This window comes from Amblyraja radiata, chromosome 22, assembly GCF_010909765.2.
Source record: "Amblyraja radiata isolate CabotCenter1 chromosome 22, sAmbRad1.1.pri, whole genome shotgun sequence".
NCBI classification, from domain to species: Eukaryota; Metazoa; Chordata; class Chondrichthyes; order Rajiformes; family Rajidae; genus Amblyraja; species Amblyraja radiata.
Window position 1 is genome coordinate 9,013,582 of NC_045977.1, and position 23,873 is coordinate 9,037,454.

The following is a 23,873-nucleotide window of genomic DNA, read 5'->3' on the forward strand; positions in this document are numbered from 1 at the left end:
GATTAAGAATAAGGGGTAGGCCATTGAGATGAGGAAAAACGTTTTCACCCAAAGAGTTGTGAATCTGTGGAATTCTCTTCCACAGAGGGCAGTGGAGGGCAATTCACTGGATGTTATCAAGAGCGAGTTAGATATAACTCTTAGGGCTAACGGAATCAAGGGATATGGGGAGAAAGCAGGAACGGGATACTGATTTAGGATGATCAGCCATGATTATATTGAATGGCTCGAAGGGCCGAATGGCCTACTCGTGCATTTATTTTCCTTGTTTCTATGTTTCAATGAATCCAAAAACACGTTTTTTTTAAATAACCAGCACACTGGAATGGCGTCTTCAATTCCTGCATGATTCATGATACTGACCTTCCTTGACCTAAAAATGAAATTACCTGGACACAAACAAGGATATGTCAAGGTGGCTGTCGTTTATGGCTCTGCCTTACCCCTCATTCTATTATTGTGTTATCTGACTGATTTTCTCAGCTTGCTGAGTAAAAGATAATTGCAGAAAACAAAAGCCCATTGTATAAGAGGTAACATATATGGATAGAACTGGCTGACTAACACGAAACAGAAGATTTGCATGAATGGATCTTTTGTAATGTACGGAATGCCATTTGGATTATATGTAAATGACATAGATGAAGGTAACGAACGCAAGGTTGATAAATTTGCTAATGTTGCAAAGAGAACAAAGAGTAAGTTTTGAGGAACACATAAAAATACAATAAAGAGATAGGTCAAGTGAGTGGGCAAAGATCTGACAAATGTGAATGTAGGAAAATCTGGAAGAAAATCCGGGCTCACTATCTCTGCTCCCGCAATCGGAAGCATGCGGGTGCAACAGGAGCCTCCCACCGTTATCAGGCGACGAGTCATGTGTAGCCAGGGCAACGCAATGTACAGAGGTAAATGCTATGTCTGCATCCAATACCCTGGGATCTCGCTGTGCTGTCGCTTCTGCAAACCTGTCCCCAATGATGTCAGGAAATTCCTGCATCTAGCTTGATCAGACTGTACTTAAACTACAGAAGGAAAAATCCATAAATTATTAAAGAATAATTGGATACAGAAATGGGGGCTAATTTACGATCTTTTGATCTAAGACGTCAAATTACTGTTCATCAGCAATTATCTCATAATATTGTGCACAACCACAATTTAATTTTCTTATGCACCTCACAACATCACCAAATATCAACCATCACACAATCACTGTGATATCACAGAACTGCCATTGTATTCCTCGCTCAGTCCACGAGAATGATGTGATTACTTACTTGGCTCAAATAACAAGTCACTGGTGAAGATGTTCTTTACATACATATTAGAGCAAAGTTTAATGCTTTTCAGGTGGCTGTAGTGTCTCTTTAGATAAAACAACAAAATATAATGAAGGTCCATGATCAGACATGTCCACTTCACACCAACAGGAGCAAGGCCAACCAGGTCTGTTGAAAGGAAAAGGGAAGAATTACAAGCTTATCAACAAGCAATAAATCAATACAGCTAGCCGATTTGTATCCATGGCCGTCCGAAGGGGGGGTGCATTGGGTGCTACCGCACCCCCCTTACCCCCCCCTAAGAAAAAATCACCAAAAAAAATCGGCGGGGGGGGGAAATCAACGCTTCCACTTTGAAAATGGCCACTTCTCTGTTCTCCCGTCGCCGGGCAAGAGTGGCTGAATCTGAACCCAACGGCTGTAACCCAAACACCAGACGCCGCTGCGGCGGAGCCCGTTCCCCTCACCTCCCCCCGCCGCCGGGGCCCAAGCCATCTTCTCCCCACACCACCCCCGCTGACCCCCACAGGGCCCACGCCACCCCGGCTGGGCTTATGCCACCCCCGTTGGGCCCACGCCACCCCCGCTGACCTCCGCTGGGTCCACGCCACCTTCGCTGACCCCCGCTGGGCCCACGCCACCCCCGCTGGGTCCACGCCACCCTCGCTGACCCCCGCTGGGCCCACGCCACCCCCGCTGGGTCCACGCCACCCCCATTGACCCCCGTTGGGTCCACGCCACCCCTGCTGGGCCCACGCCACCCTCGAGGGCCCCCGCTGGGCCCACGCCACCCCCTCAGGGCCCACGCCACCTCCACTAACCCCCGCTGGGCCCCCGCCACCCCCGCTGGGCCCACACCACCTTCATCTTCCCCCCCCCCCCCACAAGAAAGAGGGGGGGGATGTGAGAGGGGGGAGTGGGAGAGAGAGAGAGGAAGGGAGGGGAGAGAGAGAGATGGGGGAGGGAGAGAGATGGGGGAGGGGAGAGGGAAAGGGGGATTATCTGTAGTGAGATTGCAAAATTAAGGTAGGTTTTAGAGCTATTATATTTTCTCCTCCATATGAATAATATTAAACAATATCAAATAATATCAAACAATTGGAACTGCTTTCTTTTCCTTGATAACAATACTGAAAAATATGAATTCCATAGTTTGTGACATAAATACACATTTTAATGGGATCATTATATACAAATGTAACATTTCAATTTCGAGATCGGGGGGGGGGGGTGGGGGGTGGGGGGCAAATATGCGTCAAGCCGATAGCCTAATCGTTAAAGAGTTAAAAGATAGCCTAATCGATAAAGAGCTGAGAAGAGGAATCAGAGCTACCAAGGAAAGGTACTCTGAGAAGTTGAGGAGCAAGTTCTCAGCAAATTACTCTTTTTCAGTTTGGAAGGGCATGCAAGAAATCACCAGCTATAAGAGGAAAGCCCCCCGCTCTTTGGACAATCGTCAGCTGACGAACGACCTAAATGAGTTTTACTGCAGGTTTGAAAATCAGAAACGTAACCCTGGTACCCCTTCCCCAACAAACACAGCCAGACCCCAGTCTGCAAAGAATGGACCCTGCACCTTCTCCTTCCCATTCACCACTTCACACCTACTTAAGGCAAGACTCCAGTGTGAAAAGAGTGGTCCCTTTCCACCCCAATGACCCTTTCCACCCCAACCAACCAGCCTGACCTCAGTCTGCAAAGACTGGGGCCTTCTACACCCACCCCACTCCAATCACCACTTCACACCCAATTACTCATTTTTAACCAGTCCCTGCTTGCTTCAAAGTCTCCACTATTGTCCCTGTACCCAAAAAGGTAAGGATTACTGGTCTTATTGACTACAGGCAGGTCGCACTGACCTCTGTAGTCATGAAGACCCTTGAAAGGCTTGTGCTGGCCAAGCTGAAAAATATCACAATTCCTCTGCTGGACCGTCTGCATTTTGCATATTGGGCCAATAGATCTGTGGATGACGCAGTCAATCTGGGCCTGCACTTCATCCTCCAGCACCTAGACCGCCAGGGAACCTATGCGAGGATTTTGTTTTATTGATTTTAGCTCTGCATTCAACACCATTGTGCCAGAGCTACTACGCTCCAAACTTTCTGAGTTGACTGTGCCTGAACCCCTCTGTCGGTGGATCACCAGCTTTCCGACAGACAGGAAGCAGCATGTGAGGTGGGAAAGCATATCTCGGACCCGCAAACGCTCAGCATAGGAGCACCGCAAGATGCGTACTCTCCCCTCTCCTCTACTCTCGCCACACCAATGACTGCACCTCCACAGACACCTCTGACAAGCTTCTCAAGTTTGCGGATGACACAACCCTGATTGGACTGATCCAGGATGGGGATCTCTGTACTCTTTTCAGTTTGACATCTTCCCTATAACATGGTGCCCAGAACTGAACACAATATTCTAAATGCGGTCTCACCAAAGTCTTATACAACTGCAACATGACCTCCCAACATCTATACTCAATACTCTGACCGATGAAGGCCAAAGTGCCAAAATACTTTTTGACCACCTGATATACCTGCGACACGACTTTCAAGGAACCATGCAACCATCAACCATTCCTCTGCCCACCTGGCTAATTGATCCAGATCCTGCTGCAATCTTTCACAACCATCTTCACTATCTGCAAAACCACTCACTTCTGTATCATCAGCAAACTTGCTCATCTTGCCCTGTTCTGTGACGTTTCTGTGACGGGCCAGGCTGAGTATAGAAGTTGGGAGGTCATGTTGCAGTTGCATAAGAAGTTGGTGAGGCAGCATTCAGAGTATTGTGTTCAGTTCTGGGCACCATGTTATAGGAAATATGTCATCAAACTGTTAAGGGTACAGTGAAGATTCATGAGGATGCTGCCAGGACTAGAGAGCCAGAACTATAGGGAGAGGTTGAGTGGGCTGGGGTTCTATTTCATGGAGCATAGGAGGATGAGGGATGATCTAATAGAGGTGTATAAAATCATGATTTGAATAGATCTGGTTGAGTCTTTTGCCCAGAGTAAGTGAATCGAGGGGAGCAGAGGACATAAGTTTAAGGTGAAGGGCAAAAGATTTAATAGGAATCTGTGGGGTATGTTTTTCATACAAAGGGTGGTAGGTGTATGGAACAAGCTGCCAGAGGAGGTATTCAAAAGGGAACTGCAGATGCTGGAATATCGAAGGTACACAAAATTGCTGGAGGAACTCAGCGGGTGCAGCAGCATCTATGGAGCGAAGGAAATAGGCGACGTTTCGGGCCGAAACCCTTCTTCAGACTGATGGGGGGTGGGGAAAGAAAGAAGGAAAAAGGGGAGGAGGAGGAGCCCGAGGGCGGGCGGATGGGAGGGTGGGAGGAGACAGCTAGAGGGTGAAGGAAGGGGAGGGGACAGCACAGGCTAGCCAAATTGGGGGAATTCAATGTTGATGCCATAAGGGCGCAAGGACCCCAGACGGAATATGAGGTGCTGTTCCTCCAATTTCCGCTGTTGCTCACTCTGGCAATGGAGGAGACCCAGGACAGAGAGGTCGGATTGGGAATGGGAGGGGGAGTTGAAGTGCTGAGCCACCGGGAGGTCAGGTAGGTTAAGGCGGAGCTCCTCCTCCTCCCTTTTTCCTTCTTTCTTTCCCCACCCCCCATCAGTCTGAAGAAGGGTTTCGGCCCGAAACGTCGCCTATTTCCTTCGCTCCATAGATGCTGCTGCACCCGCTGAGTTCCTCCAGCAATTTTGTGTACCTGCCAGAGGAGGTAGTTGAGGCAGGGACTATCGCAACATTTAAGAAACAGTTAGACAGGTACATGGATAGGACACGTTCGGAGGGATATGGATCAAACGTGGGCAGGTGGGACTAGTGCAGATGGGACATGCTGGGCCGAAGGGCCTGTTTCTACACTGTATCACTCTACGGCTCTATCTTTCCCTCTCAAACCCATTCTCCTGCCTTCTCCCCATTACCTCTGACACCCGTATCAATCAAGAATCTATCAATCTCCTCCTGAAAAACGTCCATTGACCTGACCTCCACAGCTGTCTGTGGCAATGAATTCCACAGTTCACCACCCTCTGACTTAAGAAATTCCTGCTCATCTCCTTCCTAAAGGAATGTCTTTTAATTCTGAGGTTGTAGCCACTAGTCCTAGACTCTCCCACTAGTGGAAACATCCTCTCCAAATCCACTCCATCCAGGTTTTTACCAGGCTGGGACAGACGGATACAGCTTCACACCGTGTCCCAAAGCTTGTGTCCTGTCCTGCATCACCCAAGGCAGCAGATGTTATAGGGGAGGGCAAGCACCATAACAAAGTAGCTCACGATGGTTTGGGTATCATTCAGGAATGTCTATGCATGTCACATCATGAATATTACTGAAGAACGTTCTTGACCCAAAATATAATCTATACCTTTTCTCCAGAGATGCTGCCTGACCCACTGAGTTAGATTAGATTAGATTAAACTTTATTAAACCCCTTATTCAGGGGAAATTCTGATGTCCTTGCAGCACACTAATAAAAATACAACATAGCATTCAAAAAGTTCAACACAAAAACATCCCCCCACAGTGATTCCCACTGCGGGGGAAGGCACAAAGTCCAGTCCCCATCCTCTTGTCCACCCAAAGTCGGGCCTATTGAGGCCTCCACAGTCGCCGCCACGGCGTCCGGCGTCGGGAGAACCCCCAGCGGCTTGGGGTGCCAGGAACGGCCGCCTTCCCATCGGCTTCCAAGCCAACAGACCGCGCCGGACGGAGCTCCGCACACTGGCGATCTCAGCAAGAGATCCCAGGCTCCGGGATGTAACGTTCAGCGTCGCAGCTGGCCGCTCCACAGAACCGCGGCTCCACAATGTTCTTATCGGCGGTCCCAGCATACTGGAGTTCCAGCGCGGCGACCCAGGAAAGGCACCCAGGAAAGGCATACTCCAGCACTCTGTGACATGTCACCTATCCATGTTCTCCACAGATGCTGCCTGACCCGCTGAGTTATTCCAGCACTCTGTGAAACGTCGCCTATTCATATTCTCCGCAGATGCTGCCTGACCCACTGAGTTACCCCAGCACTTTGTGACTATTTCCCCTTCACCCATCTGCCCAAGCCCACTCTTCCCCCCTCCTTTCCTATGTTCCTTTCCACCCATAAACCTCTCTCTGCCTTTACATTTCACTCCTCTTTCAAATCTACTCTACTTATCTACATGAATTTTTCTTCTTCACTTTTTAGTCATAGAATGATGCAGTGTGGAAACAGGCCCATCAGCCCAACTTGCCCACACCGACCGACATGTCCCATCTAAACCAGTCGCACGCGTTTGGCCCATATCCATCTAAATCTGTCCTATCCATGTACGTGTCCAAATGTCTCTAAAACATTAGGATAGTCCCAGCCTTAACTACCTCCTCTGGCAGCTCGTTACATACACCCAGCACCCTTTGTGTGAAAAAGCTACCTCTCAGGTTCCTGTTAATTTCTGAAATATTGGTCATAAATTTGGTGCAAAAATGCTCCAAAATAAGGCTCAGAATGCATCAGAGAGCATCTAAAACCCCTGAGCTTCCAGGGCCCTTAAGCGGGCCCTGGACCCTGTCATCGAGGGACTTCATGCTTCGCGCTCGTGATGTGCGCAGCGCGCACATTATTTCACATTAAGTTTTTTGTAATCCTGTCATGCCACCCCCCTTTTTGAAAAGCTTCGTACGGGCCTGGTATCCTGTAATGGCTAACCCTATTTTTTCTAAAATCACTACATGATTAATAGAATAGCTATAACAATGTTTTTTATGTGGCACCTTTAATATATTAAAATGTCAGAAGGCAATCCACATCAAATAACTGCTGCCAGAAGGAGAGATATAGAAGGGGCCTAAGACGTAGTCAAGGAATTTAACACGGAATTTTAAAGAAGTTGAGGGGAAAAGAGTGAAGAGTATGAATTCCAGAGCTCAAGGCAATGGCAATTGAAGGTATTGGTGGTGATGGTGGAACAATAAAAAACCAGGAAACCTCAGAAGCCCATTGGTGGGCAAGTGATAACATGGAAGATATTAAAGATGGGGGTTGAGAGGAAGATTTGACAACAAATGCAAAATTTATTTTTAAATGCAATGCTTGATCTGCAAAATAAAATTCAGATCTGAAATTCATCTTGTAATCACAATAAGCTTCTGTATAGTTTGGATGAGTTCATTGCTATGGGAAAGAACATGCCACGAGTTAATCGTGATCAATCATGCTTAAACCAACACAATGTCTTCTGGATGTAGGCAGTGCAGAGAGAGATGCATTTATTGTCAAAATCCATTAATTTAAGGCACTGTCTTTTTTTAACCGACAATTGGGACAATTGAATGAACTGCTAGACTATTTCAGAGGGCAATAAGTCCAGGACCAGGTTGGAATACGTTGCCTTTTCTGAACGTTGAATTAATAGAATATATTCTTTGATCAGTTGCCATATTATTGCCAACTCACTAAGCTTATCCATATCCCCTTGAAGTTTCTGCACATCATCATTATCACTGCTCACATTCCCACTTATTTGTGCATCATTCGCAAATTTAGAAACGTTATATTTGGTCTCCACAGCGAAAATGTTGATACAGATTGTGAATGGCAGGTAGCTAAACACTGCCCCCTGTGGAACCCTTCAAGTCACAGTCTGTTACTTGTGCTGAACCCAATGAATCCCACTTCGCTCTTCGTTTTCTATCTGAAACTTTCAATTGATACCAGTATATTACACTCTTAACAAAACCCTTCAGAAAATCAAACCATATCCTGTCATCTAATTGATAGGATACATCCTCAGAGAACACTAACAGATTCATCAAATGCAATTTCAGGATCCATGCTGAATCTGCTCAAACATATTATTTTCAGTGTCTACACTTTACTTTTGAGCAGCTTGTCTGTTTTCTCCCATCTTTCCTAAATAGGAGGATAACATTTGCTATCCTCCAATCTGTAGGAATTATTCCAGAATTTGTATAATTTAGGAAGTTGATGAACATAGAAATTAGTAGTCTTGAGATTTGTGCTTTTTTTTAGAAAATATATAAAATTAACTCATGGATCCACACAAGGAAACGATAAAGATTTTATCGCTCCATTTCAAAGAACAGCATGTAAATACTTAACTGCCACCAAACCACTTCAAAGCATCTTCAAATTCATAAAGCACTGTCCTCCTGATTTATTTTACTGTTTGTATTCCTCGTTGTCACCTTTCCCTCAGCCAACAATGAACCATTCTACATTTCCCTGATCACGTTTGCTTTGATCTGTTGTTTTCACCTCTTAAATTTTCTTTGAAACCATTCCATATCTCTAGTTTCCCTCTCCCATGACTCTGTCTGAAGGAGGGGCTCGACCCCAAACGTCACCCATTCCTTCTCTCCAGAGACGCTGTCTGTCCCGCTGAGTTACACCAGCATTTTGTGTCTGGTGTAAACCAGCATCTGCAGTTCCTTCCTATACTATATAAATATAAGTCTTTACATTCTTATCAAAATATAACCTTGGATAATGAAGTCAAAAATCTTTGCCAAATGTTATCAGAAAACTAAATACAAATTCGTACTATTCTTTCTGAATAGGAGCAACTGAAAAATGTATAAAATAATAAAACCAAACATGTTATGAAAACCTACCTTGCTTTGCAGATTTTGCAGTGGTGTTATACACAGAGCCTTTCACAGCACCACAAACAAATGGAAACTGGAGCCACGTGACCGTGCATTTAAACTCTTTAAATAGGTTGGAGAATGAAATCCGAATGACTTGACTATCCTGGAGAAAAATGATTCACAGAAAGAGTGCATGAAATAATTCCTTTGAGAACAAAAAGTACCAATGCCCAGATTCCCTGCCCTGAGTCACTCACGCTTAGATCAAACCTCAAATTAACAGAATTGAATTGAATATATTTTATTCACCAAGTATTTATACATGCAAGGAATTTGCCTTGGTGCTTTGCTCACAAGTAACAACACAATATACAATAAACAATTAAGAATAAAACATTATAATTTAAACATGTGAAAAATGAAATAAAATACCAGAGCAAAAGGAGGCTGAAAAAATCTGTTTTATGTCTGGCTGTGGCGGCTTTGACAGTCTGGAGTCGCCTTGCAGAGGGAAGTGCTTCAAAGAGTTTGTGGCCATGGTGAGAGGGGTCAGAGATTATCTTACCCGCTCGCTTCCTGGCCCTTGCAGTGTATAGTTCGTTGATGGGGGGGGGGGGGGAATGTTGCAGCCAATAACCTTCTCGGCTGATCGAACGATGCGCTGCAGCTTCTGGATGTAATGCTTGGTGGCTGAGCCAAACCAGACCATGATGGAGAAGGTGAGGACAGATTCTATGATGGCAGTATAAAACTGGGCCATCATTGCCTGTGGAAGATTGTGCTTTCTCAGCTGCCGCAGGAAGTACATCCCGTTGGGCCTTTTTGACTGTGGAGTCGATGGTAGCCTCCCATTTAAGGTACCTGGAGGTGATGGTTCCAAGGAACTTAAATGACTCCACAGATGTGACTGTGGTGTTGTTGATGGTGAGTGGGGGGAGGGGAGGGGGAGCTCTCCTAAAGTCAACAATTAATTCCACTGTCTTAAGAGCATTGATCTCCAGGTTGTTGCGATGACACCAGGACGCCAGCTGTGTTACTTCCTGTCTGTAGGCAGATTCCTCCCCAATCAGGGTTGTGTCATCCGCAAACTTGAGAAGCTTGTCAGAGGAGTCTGTGGAGGTACAGTCATTGGTGTAGAGAGAGTAAAGGAGAGGGGAGAGCACGCAGCCATGCGGTGTTCCTTTGCTGAGGGTCAGCTGGTCCGAGATGTGCTTTCCCAGCCTCACATGCTGCTTCCTGTCTGTCAGGAAGTTGGTGATCCACTTACAGAGGGGTTCAGGCACAGTCAACTGGGAGAGTTTGGAGTGTAGTAGCTCTGGCACAATGGTGTGAATGCATAGCTAAAATCCACAAACAAAATCCTTGCATAGGTCCCCTGGCGGTCTTGGTATATTGTGCGGCACAACTCCATGATCCATATTAGTGTTTGCAAGTCGCAAAGCAGGGAGTACCTAGCATTATTTGCGAATATAGATCAAACCCATTCTGCACAGAAATGCATGCATTGGAACAATTTGATCAGCCAGTTACTTTTTTGAGGAATACTATGGAGCACTACAGCCAGAATCAGGATGCATTGAGAAGATATTAAAATTTTAAAAATTCCTTTCATCTTCCCCCAAAATCAATTTCAAATTTATCAAAAATTCCAAAGAAAGTAACTCTGCACGTGTTATTTCCTTTTAAAAAAGTGATCTCTGTACTCCACAATTTGAGATTCGTAATAGAAAAAAAATCACATGTGGTTAAAGTGCACATTATCAGATTTTATTAAAGGATATTTTTATACATTTTGGTTTCACCATGTAGAAATCACAGCTGTGTTTATACATAGTCCCCCCCATTTCAGGGCACCATAATGTTTGGGACACATGGGTTCACAGGTGTTCGTAATTGCTCAGATGTGTTTAAACACATGCCTCCTTAATGCAGGCATAAGAGAACTCTCAGCATCTAGTCTTTCCTCCAGTCTTTCCATCACCTTTGCAAACTTTTATTGCTGATTATCAACATGAGGACAAAAGTTGTGCCAATGAAAGTCAAAGAAGCCATTATGAGTGAAAAACAAGAATAAAACTGATAGAGACATCAGCTAAACCTTAGGCTTACGCAAAGGGATTGGCAGGCCAAGGAAGACATCCACAGCTGTTGACAGAAGAATTTTCTCTATAATAACGAAAATCCCCAAACACCTGTCCGACAGATCAGAAACACTCTTCAGGAGTCAGGTGTGGATTTGTCAATGGCCACTGTCCGCAGAGCACTTCATGAACAGAAATACAGAGGCTACACTGCAAGATGCAAACCACTAGTTAGCTGCAAAAATAGGATGGCCAGGTTACAGTTTGCTAAGAAGTACTTAAAAGAGCAACCACAGTTCTGGAAAAAGGTCTTGAAGACAGATGGAACAAAGATTTACATATCAGAGTGATGGCAGAGTATGGAGGAGAGAAGGAACTGCCCAAAATCCAAAGCATACCCCCTCATTTGTGAAACACGGTGGTGGGGGTGTTATGGCCTGGGCATGTATGGCTGCTGAAGGTACTGGTTCACTTGTCTTCATTGATGATGCAATTGCTGATGGTAGTAGCATAATGAATTCTGAAGTTCTGAAACAAGCATAAGCTAAAGATGGCTGCAATACAGGCCTGGCAGAGCATTACCAGAGAAGACACCCAGCAACTGGTGATGTCCATGAATCGCAGACTTCATGCAGTCATGGCATGCAAAGGATATGCAACAAAATACTAAACATGACTACTCCTCATTTACATGACATTGCTGTGTCCCAAACATTATGGTGCCCTGAAATGGGGGGGGGGGGGGACTATGTATAAACACTGCTGTAATTTCTACATGGTGAAACCAAAATGTATAAAAATGACCTTTATTAAAATCTGACAATGTACACTTTAACCACATTTTTTTCTATTACAAATCTCAAATTGTGGAGTACAGAGGCAAATTAATAAATGATGAGTCTTTGTCCCAAACATTATGGAGGGCACTGTACGTCTAATAAGTCCCCTAAAATTCAATTCCTACTGATCCGTCAAGATTATCCAATTGGAAAGGTTAGCAAAACCCAATATATTTGCGATATCTTCAGCACTGGAAAATATATTACTTAAACATTTAATGTTATGGATGCAATCGTCTTATCAATCAAATAATTTTTGAAATGCTTTGAAACAAAATAAGTGAATAAACAAACTTTTGCGGGCAAAGGCAAGTTTAAAGCCATTAAAAATGCTGGTGGATGATGGGCCCCCTTTTAAGCACCACAGTTTACATCAGCATTTTCAGAAGAGGAGCAAGAATGAGAAAAAAAGGCACAAAGTGCTGGAGTAACTCAACGGGTGATCCAAAACATCATCTATCCATATTCTCCAGAGATACTGCCGAACCTGCTGAGTTACTCCAACACGTTGTGTCCTCTTTTTGATAAACCAACATCTGCAGTTCATTATTTCAGCAAGAAGCAAGAACTGAATGCTCAAAAAGTCAAGTCAGATCAATCCTCTAATTCAATTAAAACTAACTGATCAGGTTTTACAATAGTTGCAGTATTTTGGAAGGTTCTTAAGTAATTCCATGTCAATCTACAGCTTTCAACCAACAATGAATTCTGATGAGAAAATGTGCTCCCATCAGATCTTATTGCCTATTTTGCTGTATTACACCTGAAACCTATGAAATCTATGAAAACAAGAAATTAACATTTTGAACATATTACTAAGGCTCAACAGTTTGGCAAATGATCTTGGTAATGATGGTAGGATTGAACTATTAATCTTAATATAGACTTTTCAAGAACCGTCTAATTCCAACATTAGGTTCAAGCAAACAAATGCACAATATCTAGATGGTACTAATCAACACATACCTCAGTAACTGCATCAAAATGAACCACAAAGTATTTGGATACAATTGGTTTGAAGAGGATGTACAGGTAACGACCAACAAGTCCGAGGGATTGAGTAGTAGTTTTTGGTAGCTGAATGTAGTTGCCAGCAGGGATGGAGCCTCGGATACGATAAACTGTACACTTCAGAGTTTTATCCTTATAACAAAAATATCCAGATTAAACAGTTATCAGTTAACTCTGCAAAATGAACAAAAATCACTTGATATGGTAACCGTATCATTATAGTATTATAATGCATGATTTCAAAACCATACAAGACTGATATGAACAATGACCAAAGTGGGGAAAGAAATGCCATTCATAAGAAACAATTGAAGAAGGAACTGCAGATGCTGGAAAATTGAAGGTACACAAAAAAGCTGGAGAAACTCAGCGGGTGCAGCAGCATCTATGGAGCAAAGGAAATAGGCAACGTTTCAGGCCGAAACCCTTCTTCAAGTGTCTGAAAAGGGTTTTGGCCAAAACGTTGCCTATTTCTTCGCTCCATAGATGCTGCTGCACCCGCTGAGTTTCTCCAGCTTTTTTGTGTACATTGAATATATACATTGCTTCCAGAAGTCAAGCACAATCTTGTTTGTCTGGCTGACATTGAGGGAGAGGTTGTCGTCTTAGCACCAGGTTATGAGGTTCTCAATCTTCTTCCAATACGCCACCTTGTTGTTATTTAATATCCGGCCAATAAACGGTGGTGTCATCTGCATTCATGTAAATTATGTTGGATCGGTATTTTGCTGCATTGTCATGAGTGTATAAGGAGTATAGTAGGGGGCTGAGAATGCATCCTTGCGGGGCACCAGTGTTGAGGATTATCGTAGAGGATGATTTGTCACCGATCCTCACTGATTGTGGTCTGCTGGTTAGGAATTTGAGGATTCAGGTGCAGACTGCGGACTCCAAGGTCCACAAGCTTGGAGATGAGCTTGGTTGGTATAATGGTATTAAAAGCAAAGCTCTAGTCTAAGACGGACTGTGCAGAATAATCGTGTATCCAGAAAATAGATGTAATCCCCATTTCCACTCCTCTAACGCAATTTCGTCGGCGATAAAATAGGCATAGTTGTCATAAAATATGGGCACCATTACTGAATCAAAAAAGGAATACTTGACAAGGTAAACCAGGGACATCTCAACAAGCCCACTAACAATGAGCTATAGATTAATCATGTGCACACATTTCTAAGTAGCAACAGAAATTAAAAAGGGAAAACCTTTAAGACAGCATGCATACTCTACATTTTTCTCATAATAACCAACTTCAAGGATGACTAAATAGATGTTTACAATTAAATCCCTATGTTGATTGCCACTATGGAAGATCCAATTAAATTGAGGGCAGACACTTGCTTCTTGCTTCCATCATAATCTAATTTTAGATTGTGAAGTCTTGTAAGCAAGTGAACAAAAAAACTTGCAGGAAGAGTTTCACATTAAATATCAGGTGAAAACTCAAATTATGTCATGGATTGGATCTGCAATTTTGGTAGAAACTCTGAATGATAGAACAAAGACTTTGCTTTCAAACAGAGAATGGAAACAGCATGGAAATTGTTATTTTATTTTTATTTTCTGGACCAAGGAGGACAGGAGAGTTCTTCCTAGCTTCACAAGGAACGAGTAGAAACAGGGATTACATCTATTTTCTGGATACAAGAAAGCTAGACCCTCACTTGCACTGGGGCCCCTGCTGATCTCTGATCTCCACCCAAAATGATGCTACTGCAACCATCAAGAGCCATTCCAGAACAATTCCTACAGGTCCTAGATAATGGTCCTGTAGTTCTGGAACTATCTAGATCAGTTAAAGCAACTTTATTCAAATACAGATCACAAAGGCCCACAAACTTCCAGATGCACATCCCATACTAACCTGCTCCTTCCTGTAAAACTGCAACAATGTCACGGTACATGTACATAAAATATAATTTTTTATGTACTGACAGAATAGAGCAGAAATTAAAAAAATTGGAGGAAAGTCTCCAAAAGGTAAACAACTATACCATAACAGGTGCAATATCTCCTTCTTTTGTTGATTTTTTCCATTCTTCCAATTTGAAATGTTTGAAGATATTCACATATGGACGCTGCCACACAGACTCTATAATTGAAAAACAATCAGGTCAAAATAAAGTCAATTGCAAATAGCATAAATTTAGATGTAGAAATCTAGCAATATTAAAAAAAGGGGGGGGGGGGGGAAGTGGGAAGAAAAGTTAGTAGATTAGTTCTCTAAAATTGGAGAATTTGATGTTCATACTGTTAAGTGACCCAGGTGGAATACGAGTTGCTGCTCATCCAGTTTGCCTGTGGCCTCTCTGGCAATGGAGGAGGCCCAGAACAGAAGAGTCAACATGGAATGTGAAGAAGAGTTAAAATCGTTAGCACCGGAAAATCCAGCAGGCCTTAGCAGACCGAGTACAAGTGTTTGGCGAAATGGTCTCCCACCTATACTTGATCTTGCCGATGTAAAGGAAGCCACATCTGGAGCTACGAATGCTGTAGATGAGGTTATAGCAGGTGTACGTATACCTCTGTCTCACCTGGAAGGGCTGCTGGGGTCGCTGGGCGGATGCGAGTGAGGAAGCATAGGGGCAGTGAGTGAACCAAGGAGTTACAGAGGGAGTAGTCTCTGCGGAAAGTGGAAAGGGGTGGAGATGGGAAAATGTAACTGGGGGTGGCATCATAATAATAATAATAATAAATTTTATTTAATGGGCGCCTTTCATACATCTCAAGGACACCTTACATAGTAATCGGAATAAAAACATATAATCGGAATAAAACAAGTAATTAAAGACATCACAGTGACACAAATTAAAAACAGAATTCAATCCAAAAACAGAAAATCAAAAACACAGTGTGAAAAGAGAGCAGCGGCAGCCAAAGCGCGCCAGCGTCCACTCTCTCTTCACGGCAGCCATCTTGGACACAGACCTACAGGACTACAATTAGACAAAAAAATCATCCCCCCACAGTGGATAGCACTGTGGAGGAAGGCACAATGTCCAGTCCCCACCCCATGTTCACCCCAAAGTCAGGGCTATTGAGGCCACCGCAATTGCCTGTACGGAGGCCCGATGTCCCTGGCCGTTCTCACCGGGTGGTCTTGCCCCGGCGTCGGGAGAGTCCTTTCGGCGGCTGGGCCACTTGGAACGGCCGCTTCTTGGTTGGAGCCCGCGGCTGCCGAAGCCGACAAGGCCGCGCCGGTTTGGCGCTCCCAGGCTCCAGATGAAAAAGTCGGCGCCCGCTCTCCGCACTGCCGCCTCTACGCACGCCGTCTCTCCGCTCCGCAAACCCGGAGATGTTGCTCACGGCGGTCCAGCTCGCCAGAGCTCCAGCGCGTCGCTCCAGCGCGGCGACCCAGGCAAGGCATCGCCCGCTCCGCTCCGCTCCAGCGCTCCAATGCTGTGCCGCCACCCAGGCCGAGGTGCTGGGTGGTTCCCGCCAAGAAACGGCGCTCCAAGCCCGCTGGTAGGCCACGAGGACGGGTCGACGGGCAGCCCGGAAAAAAGGCTGCCACACCGACCAGGTAGGGACCTATAAATAAAGTAACACCTACCCCCCCACATTAAGAGACCATATCCCCTACAAACAAAAAAACAGGACTCACTAAAAACTAAAAAAAACGAATTTAAGACGGACGGCTGCTGGCTAGCAGCCGTTCACCAAGATGGCTCCTCCTCCTCTGTTGGCAGCATTTCACATTTAACCTACGTAGTCTTACATTGCAGGATTAGGTACATGTGGTACTCATGGCACTCAACACAACTCGTTGAATCAGGATGAATGTTTTGCCATTATGGTACCGATAACACAAAGGATATGCCTGTGATCATATTGAATGGCGGTGCAGGCTCGAAGGGCCGAATGGCCTACTCCTGCACCTATTTTCTATGTTTCTATGCCGAGCCAAGCGATGGAATACAGTCCTGCAGTTTCTGAACACACACTGCCTAAGCTTGGGCCTGCCACATCTATTCTGAATTAATCTTATTTAGGATTGTGATACCGCTGTAGAACATGGATTCTGTGTAAGAAGATATGACTTTATCTCATGTGTGGTTGTCCACTTCCGCCATTGTTGCAATGCGTAGATCCATCTGTCACAAGTAGAATGTTAAAGATAGTTTCATCAACCATTTCTTTTCTCACCTATCTTTGGCTTCTCCATGTTGGTGAAAGTATCATTCGCCAAATACTCTTATTTCTTTGGTCCTTGAAGATCAATTTTAGTAAATGTGGTCATCAAATTTAATTCCAGAGAAAATGTTCATACAAGACATCTGAAAGAAAAATACCCATAAGCAAAGCCTACCAAGTAAAAATTTGAAAGATGTAGTTCAATAATTTACCTTCAGCATGTAATAAGTTTATGAGAATAGCCTTTTTGATTATCAATATCAGTCAAAAAAAAGAAAATGCTAGAATCACCCAGTCATGCAGCCTCAGTGGAAAGAACAGGCAAACATAAAAATTAGGATAGACACAAAAAGCTGGAGTAACTCAGCGGTCACCCCGACTGGTACAGTTAATTGCAGCTCAAAAACGGGCCGTTTTCGATGTTTTTAACGGGTGTGAAAGTGCGTGTTTTCCCATTCACTAACATGTACCGGAAGTGACGTTTGTCCCCCAGTTAAAATTTTCGGTCACGTGGGTGCGGACCTACGCTCCAGTGACCTTTCGTGAAATCACCCTATACACTCATGACTATAGGACAAATTCAGCACTAATCCCATCTACAAGTTTATATATGACACTAGAGATAAGCACAGAATGCTGGAGTAACTCAGCAAGACGGGCAGCATATCTGGAGAGAAGGAATGGGTGATGCTTCGGATCGAGACCCTTCTTCAGACGTCTCGACCCAAAACATCACCCATTCCTTCTCTCCAGAGATGCTGTCTGTCCCGCTGAGTTACTCCAGCATTTTGTGTTTATCTTTGGTTTAAATCAGCGCCTACAGTTCCTTCTTACAGATGACACTACTGTGGTGGGATGGCCACAAACAATGGCAAGAGAGAGTAGAGGAAGAAGATAGAGAATTTAATGACATGATGTCGCGACTATATCAGCAAAATGAAAGAGCTAGTTATTGACTTCAGACAGAGTACCTGCCCCAATCTGCATTAATGCTATGGAAGTTTAAATGACCGGAGCTTCACATTCCTCCTATGCATCAATATTACCAATTGTTGTGCGCCAATCGCATAGGTGCAACAGCCAGGAAGGCACACCAACACCTCTGCTTCCTGAGGGCACTGAGGAAATTCAGCATGTCTTCAGTGATTCTTACCATCTTCTACATGTACCATAGAAAGTATACTGTCGGGCTGCATCACATGTTGGTTTGGGAACAGGTTTGCCCAAGACCAAAATAAACTTCAGTGTTGTAGATGTACTGTATCACTCAGATCAGACTTTCCACCATTGACTATCCATATTTTAAGCTGCCTCTGAAAAGCAGCCAACATAATCAAAGACTTGTCCCACCCCTGCTAATTCCTTCTCTCTTCACCCGGCATAAGATACAGAAGCATGAAAGCACACACCACCAGACTCAGAAACAGATTCTTCCCCTCTGTTGTCAGGCTTTGGAATGGTCTAGGACAGGCGTATTTATTTTCAATTCGTTTTTTGCGACCTGGGAACTGTAGCCAGTCCTGGGCCTGCAGGCGACCTGGGCGCTACTGCCAGTCCCCAGGCAGGCGAGCCCACCTGGGAACTGCAGCCAGAACCGGGGTACGCAAGCTGATCTGGGAGCTGCAGCTAGTCCCGGGGCACGCAGGCGTCCTGGGCGCTACAGCCGGTCTCGGGGACACGAGTTGATCTGAGAATTGCAGCTAGTCCCTGGGACGTGAGCTGATTTAGGAACTGCAGCTTGTCCCGGGGCACGCAGACCACCTGCGAGCTACAGCAGGCGAGCCAACATGAGAACTGCAGCCAGTCCCTGGGCATGCAAGAGACCTGGGAACTGCAGAAAACGAATTGAAAAACATGAAAACTAATGCCAAAAACAACACCAAATGTCACACGTGTTTAAGAAGGAACTGCAGATGCTGGAAAATCGAAGGTACACAAAAATGCTGGAGAACGTCTTCAGCAAGGGTTTCGGCCCGAAACGTTGCCCATTTCCTTCGCTCCATAGATGCCGCTGCACCCGCTGTGTTTCTCCAGCATTTTTGTGTACCAAATATCACACTATGGCGATAGATGTGGCCAGCCATTTGCTCACAGACATGGGTCCTGGGCCCCATGCAGAACAAGGTTGCTGATTCCTGGTCTAGGAGCTAGGATTCTGTCTGATTCACCTCCACCTCATTGACAACATTGAACTTTTTGTCTATGGAACTGATGCACTTCAATGCTGAGAACCGCAATGTGCCTTCTTCCCCTTTGCTCTACCTATTTACTTGAGTCTGACTCGATTGTTTATATGTATGGTATATCTGATCTGTTTGGATAACATACCACAAAGATTTTCACTGTACACATAACAATAATTAACAAACATATTACCCAAAAATGGCAACTTAACGTAAAATTCTACAATATTACCACTTTTCTTAGACTTCGAGATCCCCTCAATACATCCCCATCACCAACACTCCTCCTGTCCATCATACCTGTTCATAACCAACCCGCCCCCTACGCCCCCACACCCACCCTGTGCCCTCAACACCCACCCAACGACCCAACACCAAAGCCTGTGCCCTCCCACCCCTACCCAAGAAACCACTAACCATCCAGTTCAACTTCGACCGCGTCTCACAGACATCTCCTCTGCATGTCCCGCTGAGTTACTTTACCTGTATTTACCGACTCAACGTCCCTCCCGCCGCTGACGGGTGCGGAGCCGCCTGGTCACGGACACCCCGGGCCGCTGCTGCTGCTGCTGCTGCTGCTCCCGCCACCGCTGCCGCGCGCAACGTTTGCCCAACGGCAACGGCCGTTCGCTACGGCACGTCATCACGTCATCACGTCACCACGTCATCGTGCCTCGCCCCGGCCGCGGCGCCGGTCTAGTTTGATATAGAATGCAAGAATCCTCACCTCCACTAAATGCTTCAAGGGCATTGCGTTGTACATTGAGTAACCAATGAAGAATCAATGAATATGTTAGAAGAAAGCAAAATAATTTTATTGATGGCAAAATATATTGCTGTGTTATGTGAATTACAATCTAGCATTCCGATGGTGGAATACTGACGGTTTAACCAAAGCTTAAGAGAAACACGTGTAATGAAATTTAACATACATGTACAAAACAACAAAGTAGCGGAAGGACTACAAAAAGTTAAGGTCATCATAAATAGCAGCAGACTTGAGTAACATTTTCAAAATCTGTTTAATTTAGCTTTTATGCCTGAATACAAGTATTCGTTTTTAGGATATACTTTAGTATATATATGTAAGTCAGGCTATATATGAACCAAAATCACAACTTTTAACGTATTATAAAAGTAATAGGTACAAAAAAATGTGTTGATTATCATACAATGTTGCATTACAGGGCCATTCCAGGTCTGAATGATATCAACGGATTCAGAATGTAGTGTTTCCAAAATGAAGAGTTTGCTGCAGCTGACGAATCTCATCAAGAAGCTGTTTATCTTCAATGTGTAACTATGTAAAACAGAATAGATTACAAATTATCTTATAAATCAATTTTCTGCCCAATCCTCATGAACTGATTAAAGCTATTCCTCAGTTTAATGTGGGCTAATCCTAAATCTGTGTGCCTTTTTAAAGAGCTGGCCTGACTGGCGCAGCAGTCAGGTCAGCCCTTTAATTCTCTGGAAATCCTCCTCTTGGAAATGGAATTACTACTTTTGATGGGGATATTTGGAAAAATCGCAAGCCCTAATCACAGAAATTAAGTTAATTGGAAAGTCAAAATGGGAGTCTACCAGAGTAACTCATAGCATTTTGGATCCATTATCATAGTTTTATAATTGGCAAAATCTTCCATATACAAACTCTTCAGAAATATACAATTCCAAGATATGATGAGACTAAATGAAAATTGATTTCAATAGTTCAGTGGTACTTTATTGCCACATGTTCCCAAGTACAATGAAATTCATTTTTGCAGATGGTTCAGTGACAATCCTACTATATCCCTTGACAATCCCCTGAATTTAATAGCTTCCACAACCTTCCCCATATATATGCTAATCACCATGCCTTTATCTACTAATACCACTCAATGCTCAATTAAGTACCTATCCAGTGATCTTTAAAATGTTGTTATTGTTCCAGCCTCCACCACTTCCTCTGGAAGCTCATTCCAAATACCAATTACTTTCATGTGAAATATTTATCCCTCAGATCCCCTTTAAACCTCTTCCCTTTCACCTTAAACTCTCGACATCTAGATTAAAAAACAAACTCTGACAATCTACCCTATTTATACCATTCATAATGTTATATACCTCTGCATGTCACCTGTCAGCTTCCATTTCTCCAGGGAAAACAGATCAAGACTAGCTAATCTCACATAACTCAAGCCCCCCAATCCCGATAACATCCTTATGAAGGAAGTAAATGCAGATGCTGGTTAACACCGAAGGTAGACACAAAAAGCTGGAGTAAGTCAGTGGGTCAGGCAGCATCTCTGGAGAAAAGGAATAGGTGACGTTTCAGGTCCAGACCCTTTGTTCAGACTGAATCAGAGGAAGGGAAACGGCATATAGAAAGTACACTCAAGTGCGGGATGAAAATTGGTAGTGAAGTTAATGAAGTCCATGAGTTCTGTATGGGTGCAGGAGGTAGGCTCTATCCCCGAACTATATCTCTGCTATATTGACGACTGCATCAGGGCAGATAATGCAACATTAGTTAACATTAACCTTCAGTATTTTTCATATCTCACATATGAATCACGATTTCCTGCTATGGCCCCAGAAATCTCCTTTACTGAACATTCTAGGTTACACCTCTTTAGACCCCATGGATTTAACCATCTTTATGTGTCTGAAGACCTCTGACAGCTCCTCCTTTGTTATGTTGATATGCTCTAGGATATCATTATTCCCTCCCCTGAACGTAATAGCTTCCACAACCTTCTCCATGTTAAATATAGACGAGATGTATTCACTAAGCCCTCGCCCATTTGTTAGAGCTCCACAAATAGATTTCACAGAAAGCAACATGAATTTCTATCCCAAAAGTCTCAAGTTCTTCAGACTAACATCCGCATCTGCCAAACTGCCTTCGACATCTTCACACCATCCCATGTGAAACCACCCGTCTTACCATCCTTTGTTTTAACATAATAAACTTGTAATGAAGGGGGAAATCCAAACAAATTCAATGGTGAAACCAACCTTTATTGCATATTTATAGGTTTGTTCTGCTTCCAGATTTCTCCCTGTCTGAAATCATGAAAATTGAATTAAATTAATGAAATCATACTCAGTTAGGACACAGATGTTTGCACTTTGGACTGCAACTGAATATTTCCATTAGCTTCTTTCCAAATAAATTAGAACACTGGGTAAAATACAGAATAACTTATCTGAATTTAAAAAATCATGGTTATGTCCTGTCTTTAGTCAAAAATAAATCACTACAAAAAAGTTAATTATGATCATCAGTGAAATTTAGAGAAACCAATATGTATTCATATTTGATTTTTCTTAAAAAAGCAAGAACTGCTCAGTAATCAAAAACCTCAGACAGGAATTGAGATATATTTTAAAACGGGCCAATTTTTGCTTCCATTGCGTGGTGTAGGCAGAGCCTGTTTAATATTGATTTCTATTAATTTCAATGGAAGATTGGACTTCCAGCTGAAGAATTATCAGAATTTATCTTCAATTGTTTCCTGAGAAGTAAAAATACTCTCTGCTGAATATGAATAATTAGTATTATCAAAACAGAATAAAACCTTAAATAAACCTTGAATGAAATGGCGTCTCCTTCTTAAACAGCCTATTTCACCTGAACATTAGAAAAATATAACATTAATAAAGATTTTGATCTTCAATAAAATCAGAACTTGTAAAGCTACTGCCTGATAATGCCAAAGTCCCGGGTTCGTTTCTAACCTCAGGTGCTGTCTGTGTGGAGTTATGCGTGTTCTCAGTGTGATCTCGTGGGTTTCCTCCGGGTGCTCCGGTTTCCTTCCACATCGCAAAGACTAATTGGTCCAGGAAATTGCCCTCCGTGTGTAGGGAGTAGACGCGAAAGTGGGACAACGTAGAACTAATGTGAATAGGGGATCAATGGTTGGCGTGGATTTGATGGGCTGAAATGCCCATTTCCATGCTGTACCTCTAAAACTAAACGCTAGATAGTTTTTATTTATTCTTCTAAGAACATTCCTTCGAATACATTTCCAAGGAAGGCTTACCCCATACCTTTTGATAAGTAACCATTCTTGTGAAAGTCTGGCTGATGTGTGCTTTCTGAACAGATTTTTGTACCAATGCCAACATGGTCCTACCCGATGCTGACAAAAAAGATGAGGCAGATATCCCTCTCTTGGGGATGTTCAAGTGTAATAAGTTAATATACTTAGTTAATTTAATTAACATGTTTATTTAGCATATTTATGAAGGAAATCAGAGGAGCAAAAAGTGGACATGAGATAGTTCTGGCAGATGATTGAATATCCAAAGAGATTTTATGTATACTAGACCAAGTGCAGACCTATTGGGTCTGCTCCACCAACGCAATATTCCATCACTCACCTGTTCCCCAACGCAATATTCCATCACTCACCTGTTCCCCCAACGCAATCCATTCTCCCAACACAATATTCCACCACTTAGTCTCCTCTCCCCCCCCCCTCTCCTCTCCCCCCGACTATGGGTGCTGTCTGTACGGAGTTTGTACGTTCTCCCCGTAACCTGCGTGGGTTTTCTCTGAGATCTTCGGTTTCCTCCCACACTCCAAAGACGTACAGGTTTGTAGGTTAATTGGCTTGGTAAATGTAAAAATTGTCCCAAGTGGGTGTAGGATAGTATTAATGTGTGGGGATCGCTGGTCGGCATGGACCCGGAGGGCCGAAGGGCCTGTATCCACGCTGTATCTCTAAACTGAACTAAATAA

General features: G+C 43.8%; 1 protein-coding gene across 1 annotated transcript in view; it reads right to left on the reverse strand.

Annotated features, from left to right (window-relative positions):
* Positions 1-19,784, reverse strand: part of wdr90 (WD repeat domain 90) — a 146,663-nt gene extending 126,879 nt beyond the window's left edge. Inside the window, exons 1-6 of the mRNA XM_033040329.1 lie at positions 19,625-19,784; positions 16,971-17,101; positions 14,819-14,916; positions 12,780-12,956; positions 8,918-9,056; positions 1,281-1,451 (exon numbers count right to left, since the gene is read on the reverse strand). Of these exons, the coding sequence (XP_032896220.1) occupies positions 1,281-1,451; positions 8,918-9,056; positions 12,780-12,956; positions 14,819-14,916; positions 16,971-16,989 (604 nt within the window). The 5' untranslated portion in view covers positions 16,990-17,101; positions 19,625-19,784. The remainder of the gene's footprint in view (positions 1-1,280; positions 1,452-8,917; positions 9,057-12,779; positions 12,957-14,818; positions 14,917-16,970; positions 17,102-19,624) is intronic.
* Positions 19,785-23,873: the final 4,089 nt, after the last annotated feature.